This window comes from Ictalurus punctatus, chromosome 5, assembly GCF_001660625.3.
Source record: "Ictalurus punctatus breed USDA103 chromosome 5, Coco_2.0, whole genome shotgun sequence".
NCBI lineage: Eukaryota > Metazoa > Chordata > Actinopteri > Siluriformes > Ictaluridae > Ictalurus > Ictalurus punctatus.
In genome coordinates, this window is record NC_030420.2 from 674,871 (window position 1) to 687,054 (window position 12,184).

The 12,184-nt window shown below is 40.2% G+C and overlaps 3 protein-coding genes across 4 annotated transcripts in view; 1 reads left to right on the plus strand and 2 right to left on the minus strand.

Moving 5' to 3' along the window:
- Positions 1 to 15: 15 nt before the first annotated feature.
- On the minus strand, positions 16 to 8,019 carry hps4 (HPS4 biogenesis of lysosomal organelles complex 3 subunit 2). Of its 2 annotated transcripts, XM_053680026.1 has the most exons (13): positions 7,753 to 8,019; positions 6,695 to 6,820; positions 6,371 to 6,461; positions 6,143 to 6,286; positions 5,852 to 5,959; positions 5,599 to 5,715; positions 5,262 to 5,356; positions 4,641 to 4,716; positions 4,252 to 4,388; positions 3,614 to 4,175; positions 3,145 to 3,271; positions 2,850 to 2,961; positions 16 to 2,720 (listed from the first exon to the last, which is right to left on the minus strand). In XM_053680026.1, the coding sequence occupies exons 2-13, from the start codon at positions 6,727 to 6,729 to the stop codon at positions 2,549 to 2,551; spliced, it is 1,776 nt and encodes a 591-aa protein (XP_053536001.1). In that variant the 5' UTR covers positions 6,730 to 6,820; positions 7,753 to 8,019; the 3' UTR covers positions 16 to 2,548. The 2 variants fall into 2 exon arrangements, with proteins under 2 accessions (XP_053536001.1, XP_053536002.1); XM_053680027.1 differs by lacking the exon at positions 6,143 to 6,286.
- Positions 8,020 to 8,227: 208 nt separating this feature from the next.
- On the minus strand, positions 8,228 to 10,033 carry LOC108264941 (cytochrome c oxidase subunit 6A, mitochondrial). Its single transcript, XM_017466950.3, has 3 exons — positions 9,875 to 10,033; positions 9,246 to 9,388; positions 8,228 to 8,526 (listed from the first exon to the last, which is right to left on the minus strand). The coding sequence occupies exons 1-3, from the start codon at positions 9,972 to 9,974 to the stop codon at positions 8,440 to 8,442; spliced, it is 330 nt and encodes a 109-aa protein (XP_017322439.1). The 5' UTR covers positions 9,975 to 10,033; the 3' UTR covers positions 8,228 to 8,439.
- A 1,305-nt stretch (positions 10,034 to 11,338) lies between these two features.
- clc4f (c-type lectin domain family 4 member f) overlaps positions 11,339 to 12,184 on the plus strand; it is a 4,038-nt gene continuing 3,192 nt past the window's right edge. The window contains 1 exon segment of the mRNA NM_001200796.1: positions 11,339 to 11,385. The gene's annotated coding sequence lies outside the window, so the exon portion shown is untranslated.

The following is a 12,184-nucleotide window of genomic DNA, read 5'->3' on the forward strand; positions in this document are numbered from 1 at the left end:
ATTTTTTTTTTAAAAAAATAAATAAATAAAAAACTAAGAATATAAGGCGTTGGTCGCGAGCGCCCTCTGATTGGTTGTTCTCGAACGCTGGCTCGAGCACGTTTCAGTAGGACTGTTTGAATGCTGAGTCGACTCCCGAGTCAAGGTGTATGGAAAACTATTCAAATTGATTCCACACAACATATTATATTCTTAATCACTTTCTGTATTTCTTAACGAGACCTTGTAAAATAATCCGTGCAATAACGAATGACAAGGATCTTTTCAACTTAAGCAATCATTTTTGATTCGGATATCATTTATGATTCACATATGATTCGTGAACAACCGCCATTTTAGGGATTTGATTTAGAAAGGTTAATGCGCAGCTACTTAGATGCTTTATCATCTGTTGTTGTCGCTGTTTTATTGCTTTTCATTTTTACACGTTATTTCCCAAAGTAAAATTACACCAAAGCTTCAGAGTCGACTCACGATTTCGAATCGAAACTCTTAGGAATTGACTCCAAGCCCTATAGCCAGTGGTTAAAACTCTGTCAGGAGCAGGAAAGTGCCTAATATGTGCTTTATAGGTCACTGTTTTAAAGCTCCTTTAAAAAAGAAAGAAAGGCTCTAAGAAGCTAATAAACCAAATCTGACCTCAAATTCACCATACGAAGTTAGCAGCAACTGAGCTTAATCACTTCTAAATGTGTTTAAAAACTAAACAATCCAACACAGTGACAAAAGAGTGTATGTGCTGAGTGTCATCTGAGTTCTTCCCCCAGCCTATGCAGGATTTTTTTTGTGTGTGGCTCTTTACGCCCATTCACACCCCCGTGGAGGCTTTAAATGCTCCTGCATAATGAGGCCCTTCAGTGAACAGCTTAATGCGGCCTATTCCCATTTACAACCCCCTAATGAGCCCTAATTACACCGCATGTGCACCATCACCAACACAACACTCATTTGCAAACGAAATGACACCCGCTGAGAGAGCATAAAACTTTCTTTTTCTGACCCACAGCACAATCAATAGCAGGTCAAGCGGGCCCGTGGGTCTGTGGGGCCCGAGGCAAGAGCGGTCCCTGCAGAATCATTTAACCTACACAAACATCACTACACACACCGTGTAGGAAATGTGTTGCATTTCAGTGAACTAAAATCATATCTAGATTAGTTAGTATCATCTCATGGGAGCAGGTCTTCTAGGTGGAGTTGATTCATATGTAAATGTGTAATTTTCTGTCTTTCTTCTAGATTTTTTAAATTTTATTTATTTATCCATTCATTCATCTTGTTACCTCTTAAATGCTTCCATGCAAACCTTTTTGGTGGCCATCATCTGAGCCGTTCTGTTTGTGCGAGTTGTGTGTTTGACTCTTAGCCGTGTATTCTTGTAGGCTCAGGTACAGTAATGTTATGGTGTTTATTAAAAGGCAGAGTAAAATTTCATTAAACAACTTCTGATGCAGTCAGTGAAACGGCTCAAAATGTCTGGTTTGAGCAGGGAAAATGTCAGTGAGTCATTTGGGAGTTGAAAGAGTCAACCCTTGAATTGAATGTTACTGGACGTCAGTGAGTCGACTATTTACTCTTATCTATTTTTATTACCTGACCAAGTCAAAATCATTGGCACACGTTAGCAGGAATCAGACAGGTCGCTGACTCGGGGGTCTGATCTTTTCACCTCGAGAGGGATTGCTGGTCCGTAACCTGGAAATGAAGCTTACGGGTGGCCAAGGGGAGGGGCTGGGGTTATTTTGTCACCATGAGAACAACTCCAGCTACTCAAGTTATTTATATGACCACTAATAAAATCAGATAAGAACAATGCAACAGAAATGCAGGCGGATAAAAATATTAAACTCCCTTAAAGCAGGACGTGTCCTTAAAAACTTGCCCATGTTGGTAGAAAAGTAGAATAATTACAACAAACTTTTTTTTTTTTACCTGAATTCATCAGTAACACTACGTTTTATACTACAAATATTTATCTTTATTTAACATTTATTACAAATAAGCTTTAAAACAACAATATGCTTTTATACTCTGAGGAAAATAAGGGTACTAAACAGTTTCTTGTCCTTGTTGCTGGGGTGTTTACCTTTAGTACCTTCAGTGTCTACCTTTCACCTGGAAATGTGGAAATATTTTAACTGCATGCACAGTTGGAAAAAGATACTAACGGTACTGAAAGTACCATTCCAGCAACAAAAAACGGTACGGTTAAGTAATCGTTTTTTTTTTTAAAGTGTGTATGTTTTAGTAGGAAATGCACACTACACAGACACACACACCACAAACTAAGAATAATCATAAGAATGTGGGCTAAAAAGGTGTTAGCTAGTCATTGAGGTATTTAACTCATAACCTCGGTATACAGTAGGGAGTGAATTTAGACACCATGTAGTGTGTAGGAGGCTTTACGTCATACCCTACGTAGTGCACATACACTAGGGTGCTAGTTTATTAGTTACTATGTAGCTAATACACTCAACCTCTGTATAAAGGTCATTAATGATTACAGGCATCTGTGTGTGTGTGTGTGTGTGTGTGTGTTCGTAGCTCAGAGCAGGTTGACTCCATGTTTGAGTAAGCGATGGCGAGCTTTACTCGGCAGAGAGAAGGCGCTGTCCTGGCCATTCGGTATCCCAGAATTCCTTGCGGGCACCCCCTGCTGGACGAAGAAGGTCTCCTGAGCAGCAGTGCGGGTGGCGTAGAGAGCACAGCCGGCGCTCCTGCAACACACACACACACACACACACACACACACACACATTTCAACTCACAGCACAGCTAACACACACACACTCATATACACTCATATATACACACACACACACACACACACACACACACACACACACCTGATAATGGCTTCCTGCAGCATGTCCACGTGTGAGAAGTGCGAGTGCAACAGAGCTGTGGCTTTCACAAACGGGCGATCCTGAGGTCCTGTAGAACGACCACACATGTTTGCTAACACACACACACGCACACATACACACACACACACAAACACACACACAAATAAGTTTAGCTTCTCCTTCATCATAATCAAAAGCAGATAGCTCCTATTGGATGTTTTGTTCAACTTTTGCATGTATATGTGTATGTGTGTGTGTGTGTGTGTGAGAGAGAGAGAGAGAGAGAGAGACTCACTGGTGAGTGTGTTCTGGATGCGGTCATAGTGGGCGAAAGTGTACGGCACCGCAGGAATCTCAGACGCAGGTGGAATCGTCCTCAGGTGAGCCTCGAGTCCGTTCAGGGACGCCAGACTACTGTGGTACTGCACACACACACACACACACACACACACACACACAGAGACACAGATCAAAAGAGTGTCAGTTGGCCACACAGACTCATGTGCTGTGCACCAAACCGCACACTACTGAATTAAGTAATATGCACACTATAAAGTGGTGGTATGTGTCTGGTTGTCATGGTAACTGGGAAACCTTTGTTCTGGAAGCTTCAGGTACCCCAGGTGGTGTATTATATAATATAGTGGGGTAATATAGTGGTTTGGGATGTAGCCATGGTAATACTGTACATTATTATTCTCTCACACACACACACACACACACACACACACACACACACACACACACACACACACAGAGCTCACCACTTCCTGTTTGGCATTAGGGTGTGTCTCGAAGCCAGGTTCCACCAGCAGTACAAGTACAAGCCCTCTGACCCGGTGCTCGTACAGCAGCATGGGCTCAAGAACCACGTCACGCTCCTCACACACCCCCACACGCTCCTCTCTGATGTCGGTCGCTTGCCCTGCCCCTTCCTCCTCCTTCTCTTCATCGTCTCTGAGAGCTAGGAGATTCTCGTCCTCGCTGCTGCTGTGGTTCCGATACCCGGCACTGACATCATCGACCTGGTCATGCTCACCGTCCTCACCTTTACCTGCTGCTGCTGAACCCTCAAACAGAAGCATCTCATTGGCCAGGTCATGGTCATGTGACTCATCCGCGTCTACTCCTTCTGACTGGCTTGCTACACTGGAGCGAAACGGCGTGCTCGCTAATGAGGGACACAAGCTGAAGCTCGCGTCATCAGAGAGGGAGGAGTCAGGGGAGGACGCCAGCATCTGACAGGACGATGGGTCAGTGATCGGAGTGTCAGAAAGAGTGCGAGAAAGGAGGCGGGGCTTCAATGGTCGCTTGGGAGATTCCGATCTGAGGTTAAATTAAACATCATAAATTTTCAATATTTAATAATAAATAAAACAATGCGATTGGAACGTCTTGGTACCTGCAGGATGCGGAGTTGTCCACTAGAGGGCGGCGTAGTGTGTGCAGCTCAGACTGCGTCAGATACACTGATGTTGTGGTCGTACAATTGGGTGTAGCCAGAAAAGAGCTCCTCCCACTGGTTGGCTTTTTCTGTTCCTGAAACGGGAGGTGGGGCTTATTGAACAGTAGTTTAACCTGGTATTACAATTATGTTAATTAGCTAGCTACATTAAGTAGTATGCTAACTAATTATTAGCTAGTGTATTAACGTCACAAGTCATGTACAAATGTATAAAACCCACAGACAATCAACCAAGGGGAAGTGAACAAGGGGAAGTAGACAAAAAAACAAATGAAACAGAACACTTATTAAGTAGCTGTAAAAGTTTTAGCAGAGGCGGAGTTTACCTGTAGGCCGTACGTCTCTGTTTCATGCACCATCACCTTCATCGTCAGCTCTGGAGACATCTGTGTGCTCACCATTCTGCACACACGCACGTGCGCACACAAACACGATTCTCTTTATTCTGATTTAATGTATATAAACACATCTAACATGTGCTCTATTTAAAATAATATAAACAGTAAAAACAGTCAAATGTGGTTTAGCTGATTGGTGGTAATCATAGTGGTGCGTTTTGGTGTATTGTGCATCACCATATAAAATGACATAAGAGGGCAATTACTTTCAGATAACCTGAACCCTGCAGATCCGAAGGAACATCTCTTTGTTCTAATACACTCTGTGTTAGAGTACTGTGTAGTGTGCATAATTCTCCAGTGTAGGGAATAGGGACTAAGGAGCAGGGAATAGTGAGTAGGGAATAGGGAGTAGGGAATAAGGAATAGTCAGTAGGGAATAAGGAATAGTGAGTAGGGAACAGTCAGTAGGGAATAGTGAGTAGGAAGTAGGGAATAGTGAGAAGGGAAACACTGAGAACACGGTGTGCTGTGTACTGAAGCTGTTGTGTGTAACAGGGAGGTGACTGTTACATGAACATGAGAAATGTATAAAACTGATGTGAGAACCTGCCACGGTGGAGGATACAGCCTGCTAACACCAGGGGGCAGCGCTGACACACCTGCAGGATCAGAGCAGCCTTCATCAACAACAAGGGGTCAATCTGAGAGAGAGCGAGAGAGACTTTAAGTTATAAATAATATATCTACTCATATATACAGAGTATTAACACTAAATACTAAATGTGTTTAATCTTATACCTGTTTGATTTTTCTAAATTTCTATTTATGTTTTGATTTGTTTGTTTCTTGTTTTCTGATTATATTATTTACATTTAAACTGGATGAGGATCTGCAACATAAGTACAGTGTATTATTGTTATTTTTGATCGTGTGTGTTGCGTACATGTGTGTAGTCGATGGTTGTGAGGCAGGTGAAGATGTGGTGGAGCTCAGTAGCGCCGCCCTGCAGGTGGGAGAGATAACGAGCCCAGCATACAGCCAGTTCCTCCTGAGTGTGGAGCTACAGCAGGGAGCAGGAGCACAGAGACACAGGGCAGTGAGAATGGGGCAGGGTTAAACTGATCGGGGCGGGGCTTATTTCCGCTCTTCGAAAAGTAATTAACAATGGTGATTAGATAAGTGATGAGTGTTTGTACCTGATAGCTGCGACGCACCGAGCCGTTATAGAAACAGAACAGATCAATCATCTGATCCAGAAAATCACACATACTGACATCCGGGAGATCGTTTACACAGCTCAGAGCCTGAGAGAGAGAGAGAGAGAGAGAGAGAGAGAGAGAGAGAGAGAGAGAGATGGGTTTATTATCAGCCCCACATTAATGCCCTTATTGGTTATCTTATATAACAGATGTGGTCTCACACACACACCCACACACCATACCCACACACACACACCATACACACACCCACACACACCATACACACACCCAGAGGAAGTCGTCTCTCATGCGGATGGCGTATTTGCTCCTGCGCAGACGGAGCAGACGGACTGGAGACGCTGAAATCTCTGACACACAGCGACTCACACCGGCCAGCTGACCACACACTAACTCCTGCTGATCCAACGGAGTCTGGAACACACACACACACACACATTCAATTGGTGAGTTGTATGCACAGACAGACAGACAGACAGAGAGACAGACAGATCTTACTTGTTCAGGGTAGTAGTAGTAGATGCCGGCGCGGGTCAGATCACCTTCCTCACGCACTTTAGAGCGATCGTACAGGAAGAAACAACTGCAGCTGTAAACACCACACACACACACACACGCTATTATTATTATTTATCAATAAGTAGATAATTATTATTAAAGTGCATGTGTTTAATCCAAACTCACAATATAGCTCGAAGTGCCGTCATTGAAAGTATATCTCTTTGTGTATGTGTCCTTCAGTCTGTGTGTGTGTGTGTGTGTGTGAGTGTGGGTGTGTGCATGTGTATACATGTGTATGTGTGTGTATGTGTGTGTTCTCACAGTGAGCTCTCGGTGTGTCGTGTCTCAGCCATCATTGCTGAATGATTCAGGGACTTGGTTCTGATTAAACCGGATCTTTATCAGTGACACGCCATCCTCTGTCCATCCCCGCGTCGAACCGAGACACTGCAGAGACAAAACAATAAATAATAATAATAATAATCTAATGTAAATAAAACCTATAAAGCTGATTATCAGAAAGTGATGTGTTAATTTATTTTGTCTAAAAGCACTTTATTGATGTGTATTGTTTACATGTTTGACTTCAGTAATTATCCAGTGTTTTTTATTTTGGCTGGTTTAATTTTTTGTACTTTCTTAATGTAATTTATTTATTTATATCTTATTATTTATGCATCGATATTATATGATGTTTATGATGAATGTACGGTAATTGAATATAAGTAAGTAATTTAAATAAATAATATGTAGATCTTAATTTTCTAAATAGAACAAATCCAAATCCTTTTGGTCCAAAAACTGGATGTTTATAACAATATAAGAATAACTGTTCGTTTAATATATTAATGTAAAGAATGAGAGTCAGCTCCTTTCATTCATCCAGAAAAATGCGTCATTTCTCCTATCCGCTTTACGCCAAGCCCGCCTCCTCCTCTCTGATTGGCTAAATTGTGATTCTCAGAAATTCCTAACCAATCGTAGAGAAGAACGCTCAGAAAGCGTAGAATTAGTAACCAATCACAGCGGATAATGCGGGATTTGCCTGAATATTGGCGGGGAAAGGAAAACACGAGCGGCTTTTGGAAGTTCTAATTAAATTTCAATTCCTAAAAAAACAGTCAGTTTCTCAAAATTTGTGGAGCTTTTTAGACTATTTAATATGCTTTAAGACACTGTACAGCATCTTTAAGACACTGAAATGTCACTATTTTAGAAAAAAAGAGGATTTTGGTTCCTCAGAAGTTAGCAAACTCTGCTAAAAAGGAACCGTTCTCATAAAGCTATGCTAAGCGCGTGACACATTTTGGCATTTAAGTCAGATTAAATGTGTGATTATTAAGCTGTCTGTTGTTGAAATCAGCTGATACTGAACTCACCTCTTAATCCAAACTCAGGTCAGTACTCCTGTATCACTTGAGCGTTTAAAAATCCCGATTTTTAACACAAAAAAACTTTATTTTTTCCCCTAACGTGACATTTCTTTCACGCGCTCTCTCTGTCTCTCCCTCACTTTAAATAAAGAGAAAAATATTCCTAAAAGTCTGGAATGTTGGTCACAAGAAAGTGTCATGTGAGAGCGGCTCCGTCGAAACCCCCTGCGTACTTGTTTACTAAATAGTGCATGAAAACCCGTCCACTGCTTACGCATGCGCACTAGTTCAGCATACTATCTAGGACGGTAGTACGCGCGCGCAGGGAAAAGCTGGGACTACGGCCCGTACAGAGGGACAAACTCGCTCAGTAATGTCGTAGTGTAAATTAATTTCCATACAAACAGTACACAATCGGGTAATGTGTGTATTCTACACTTTCTAAATAACTTATAAAAACTAAAAAGGACACAAACGACACTTTATAATTGAAGTATTAGATCTTTATTTACTTATGTTATTCACACTCACACAGTGGTCCAAAGATGATGGACTGCGTTCATGAGCGAGAGGTCAGAGACAGGTTAAATGTATCGGTACGTAAACTGAAGTAATGGAGCATGGTCCAGGAGTTAAGAGAGGGGGGATGAGAAGCCCTCTGGTCCGGCTTGATGTGAAATCGTGCGTCCTTCACTACTCGTGACTCTCGTATCCATCAGGAAGAGCGTTGAGGTGGGAGTTGTGGAAGAGGGACTTGTTCCCGTCACCCCATGGGAAACGCTGCGGAGTGAGAAAAGTAGAAATAAATGACCAAGAGCGAAACGGAATACACTGTATACTAGCACAGCTTTAGGGAAAGTAACCTGAACTTAAACAGTGAAGACAAACATTTCATCTAAAGTTATATTACTGTAGTGATTAGTGCTGGGTGATGACAGAATATCGATATCTCGATTAATTATGTCGCAGGGCACTTTGAGATATTGTGAAACTTTCTGAATCTCGAAAATTGTAATAAATAAATAACCCTCCTTCTCTGCAATTTTATCATTGTAAATGTAAACATGGCGATGTATATCCGTGTCTCATTGAAATGTCTAGAAAATACTGTGATATGATCTTTCAATCATCTCAACTCATTCCTGGCTTTACCCACTTCATCAGCTCATTTCTCTAATCGTGATCTGCCTTCATTCCTTATCAGGCGTGGCTCCTGATTGGTTGGAAGTACTGAAATTAATATAGCACATTAATATAAACCTGCACTACTGTCCAAGCCGCTATTATAGAAAATCAATCAACACCTTCTGACCAATCACAATCCAGAACTCGGCAGCACCACCGTGATGTAAACGGAGATGTTGACGGAGCCAGGTGGCATTCCATACTATTTTTAGAGAGAGAGCTAGTGTGTCATGTGAAATAAATAAATAAATAGATAGATAGATAGATAGATAGATAGATAGATAGATAGATACAGTTATTTATTTATTTATCACCTTGCTGCGGATGCGGAGGTGTGTGTAGGGGATGAACTCAGGCTGTTCGTGGCTGTGGTGCTGAGCCTTCAAGAACGTGTTCAGCATACACACTCCGACTCCAGGCAGAGCCACCAGGAAGGTCAGCAGCTTCCAGGTCTTCGCTAAAACACATTATGAGAAGATCAGCAAGTGTCAGTGTGTCACAAATCACCTTTTCACCTCTCAGCTCACTTTCTACAAGTGAGCAATAATCTAAAAACATACACATATGAGAGCGAGAGAAAGTTAGTTATATATAGCAAATACACAACTTAAACATTATATAAATTTAAACAAATCCTATAGCTGTCCATTGATACGTGTGTACGCGTTTTTAACAGCCTAACAAGTTAAGCACGCAACGATTTAATAGATTTTTTTTTATAAGACATGAATTATATTCTAAAATGTAGAAAATATAGCAGAATTATGTTCTGTGTCAAATTATACACAAAATGAGGAGCACAGTTAGCTAACAGGAAGATTAGCATTAGCTCCAACAAGGTCACTTTCTACAAACCAGAGTTAAGCCACTATTTAATTTAATTTATTATTTGTTAAAAAGCAATCTTTCTTTAAAGAAAACCCAAAACATTTATTAATCTTACACCCCTGCTCTCCGTGAGCCGCCGCGGCTGAGAGCTGCCGTGTCTGAACCGCAGAAACAGAGCGCAGCAGAGTCTGAGAGAAACGTCCAAACGCCGCCATCTTGCTTTACCACTGATACACAGGAAAACGGAACCGGAAGTTTCTTTGATAACGCGTGGTGTGGTTTATTACATGTGCTTTACCTACCTGTTTTCTGGAAAGACTCCAAGACGCAGGGCCCCATCCTCAGCGATTGGGTAAAACATTACGCACGCGCGGAGATTGTTGAGTAGTGGCCAATCGGAGCGGGGGGAAAGGCGGGTTTTATCTAAATACAGGTGGGAAAGGAAAATACAGCGTCATGAGTAAAATCCTAACGGGCAAAAAGATCAAGAAACTATATATATATATATATATATATATATATATATATATATATATATATATATATATATATATATATATATATATATATATATATTGTAACTGATTTAAAAAAGCATTTTCTAATGTTTTATATATATATTATTTCATTTTTTATTTGTTAATGTATCCATTTTTGTTTTGTATTATTATTTATTATTTGATGTAGGTATTTATATGAATTTTTCTACATGCTTATTTACTTTTTTTATCTGTTTTTGTTTTAGTAAACATGGATTATAAACATAAATAAATAAATAAAAAATAAAAAATAAAATGAAAATAAATACAAAAATATCATAAAATAAAATAAAGGTCTTTAGACAGGACACACACAGAGAGAGAGACAGACAGGACTCACACAGAGATAGACAGGACACAGAGAGAGACAGACAGGACTCACACAGAGACAGACAGCACACGGAGAGACAGACAGGACACACAGAGAGATAGACAGGACTCACAGAGAGACAGACAGGACTCACAGAGAGACAGACAGGACACACAGAGAGACAGACAGGACTCAGAGAGACAGACAGGACTCACAGAGAGACAGACAGGATACACAGAGAGACAGACAGGACACACAGAGAGACAGGGTCTCATTTGTATTTTTTGTGCTGTTTTTGTTACTTTATTTACTTAAAAATGATCATTAATGTATTTTGGCACAAAGTGTTTTGGAATCCAAATAAAAGATTCTCTATAAATGCACTCTATAATATAGGAACTATTATTTACTGCACACACACACACACACACACACACACACACACACACACACACACACACACACATTTAACACCATGTATATTAAGGTTTTATTCCTAAAACGAATCCTGACATGCAGTAACGTGCTGTTTTTCAGGACAGATGATCAGATGAAGATCTGGAGTGTCTGTAATTGTACAAATTCTGTGTTCTGTGTTTATCTACAGGTTAATATTCAACACGCCTGAGCGCTCCACAGTAAAGCTCTGTGTTCAGTGCAGTTACTGACCTTCGCATTGTAAACACGCTGTGATTTCTTCAGATTGTTTCTGTCCGTTCCTGGTGATTACAGAAGCTGAAGCAGCGCAGAGACACCATCCCCTGCCGCCGTGAGCTGGTGAGGATTTCACCAATCAATTTCTTTTAAAAATACACACTGATAAACTCATTTATATAGTAATAAACATAATAAAACATTACATTTAAAAAAAAAAAAATAGTTTTTAAAGATTATAAATAAAAGCACATTAACTCGAGCTTAATAAAGTTCTAATGATGATATTAGTGATAATATTATTATTATCGTCAGTGTTAACAACTGAGAGTAAATCTAAAATGTGTTTTTAGTCTATATTATAATCTAAATGTATAGAGCGAATAATAAAAGTCTTTAAAAATCTTTTAACCACTTCATCTGCAGTAAATATTAGCAATAACCTACATTATCTTATTAATTATTAATTAATAATTATTAAAGATTATTAATTATTATATCACAGCGCTGTTGAATCCTGATTGGTCAGGAGGTGTTGATTAGTTTTCTAGAACAGCGGCTCTGACAGTAGCGCAGGTTTATATTAACGCGCTCGCTCTAATACGTTATTGTTTCTATAGCAACAGCTCGTTCACAGGGACGTGTACAGTGGATGCTCCACTGATAATAAACGTATGAAAAAAGCGTGTAATCGTTGATATGATGGAGTGTTTTATGAGGAGATGTTTATGTAACATGTATGGAAGGAGTCTCCAGTGTCAGAGGTAAAGCTGTAACTTTAACTTTTCTGACAATTTTCGATAAGCTGTGTTTTTTTGTGTGTCTTATTCACTATTTAAGTTACCGTTAAACTTGTTTCATGGAGATTAAAGGTGACAACAAACAAATAAAAAGTATGACGTGCCGTTTTTTCATAAAGATC

Excerpts from the sequence above, each read along its gene's own strand:
- hps4 (XM_053680026.1), bottom strand. The coding sequence starts at position 6,729 with ATGATGGCTGAGACACGACACACCGAGAGCTCACT. Across the intron at positions 5,716-5,851 it reads CGGTGCGTCGCAGCTATCAG|CTCCACACTCAGGAGGAACT; the intron begins GTACAAACACTC and ends TCCCTGCTGTAG. Across the intron at positions 5,357-5,598 it reads CAACCATCGACTACACACAT|ATTGACCCCTTGTTGTTGAT; the intron begins GTACGCAACACA and ends GCTCTCTCTCAG.
- LOC108264941 (XM_017466950.3), bottom strand. The coding sequence starts at position 9,974 with ATGGCGGCGTTTGGACGTTTCTCTCAGACTCTGCTGCGCTCTGTTTCT. Across the intron at positions 9,389-9,874 it reads GGCTCACGGAGAGCAGGGGT|CGAAGACCTGGAAGCTGCTG; the intron begins GTAAGATTAATA and ends AATGTGTTTTAG. Across the intron at positions 8,527-9,245 it reads ACCTCCGCATCCGCAGCAAG|CGTTTCCCATGGGGTGACGG; the intron begins GTGATAAATAAA and ends CTCACTCCGCAG.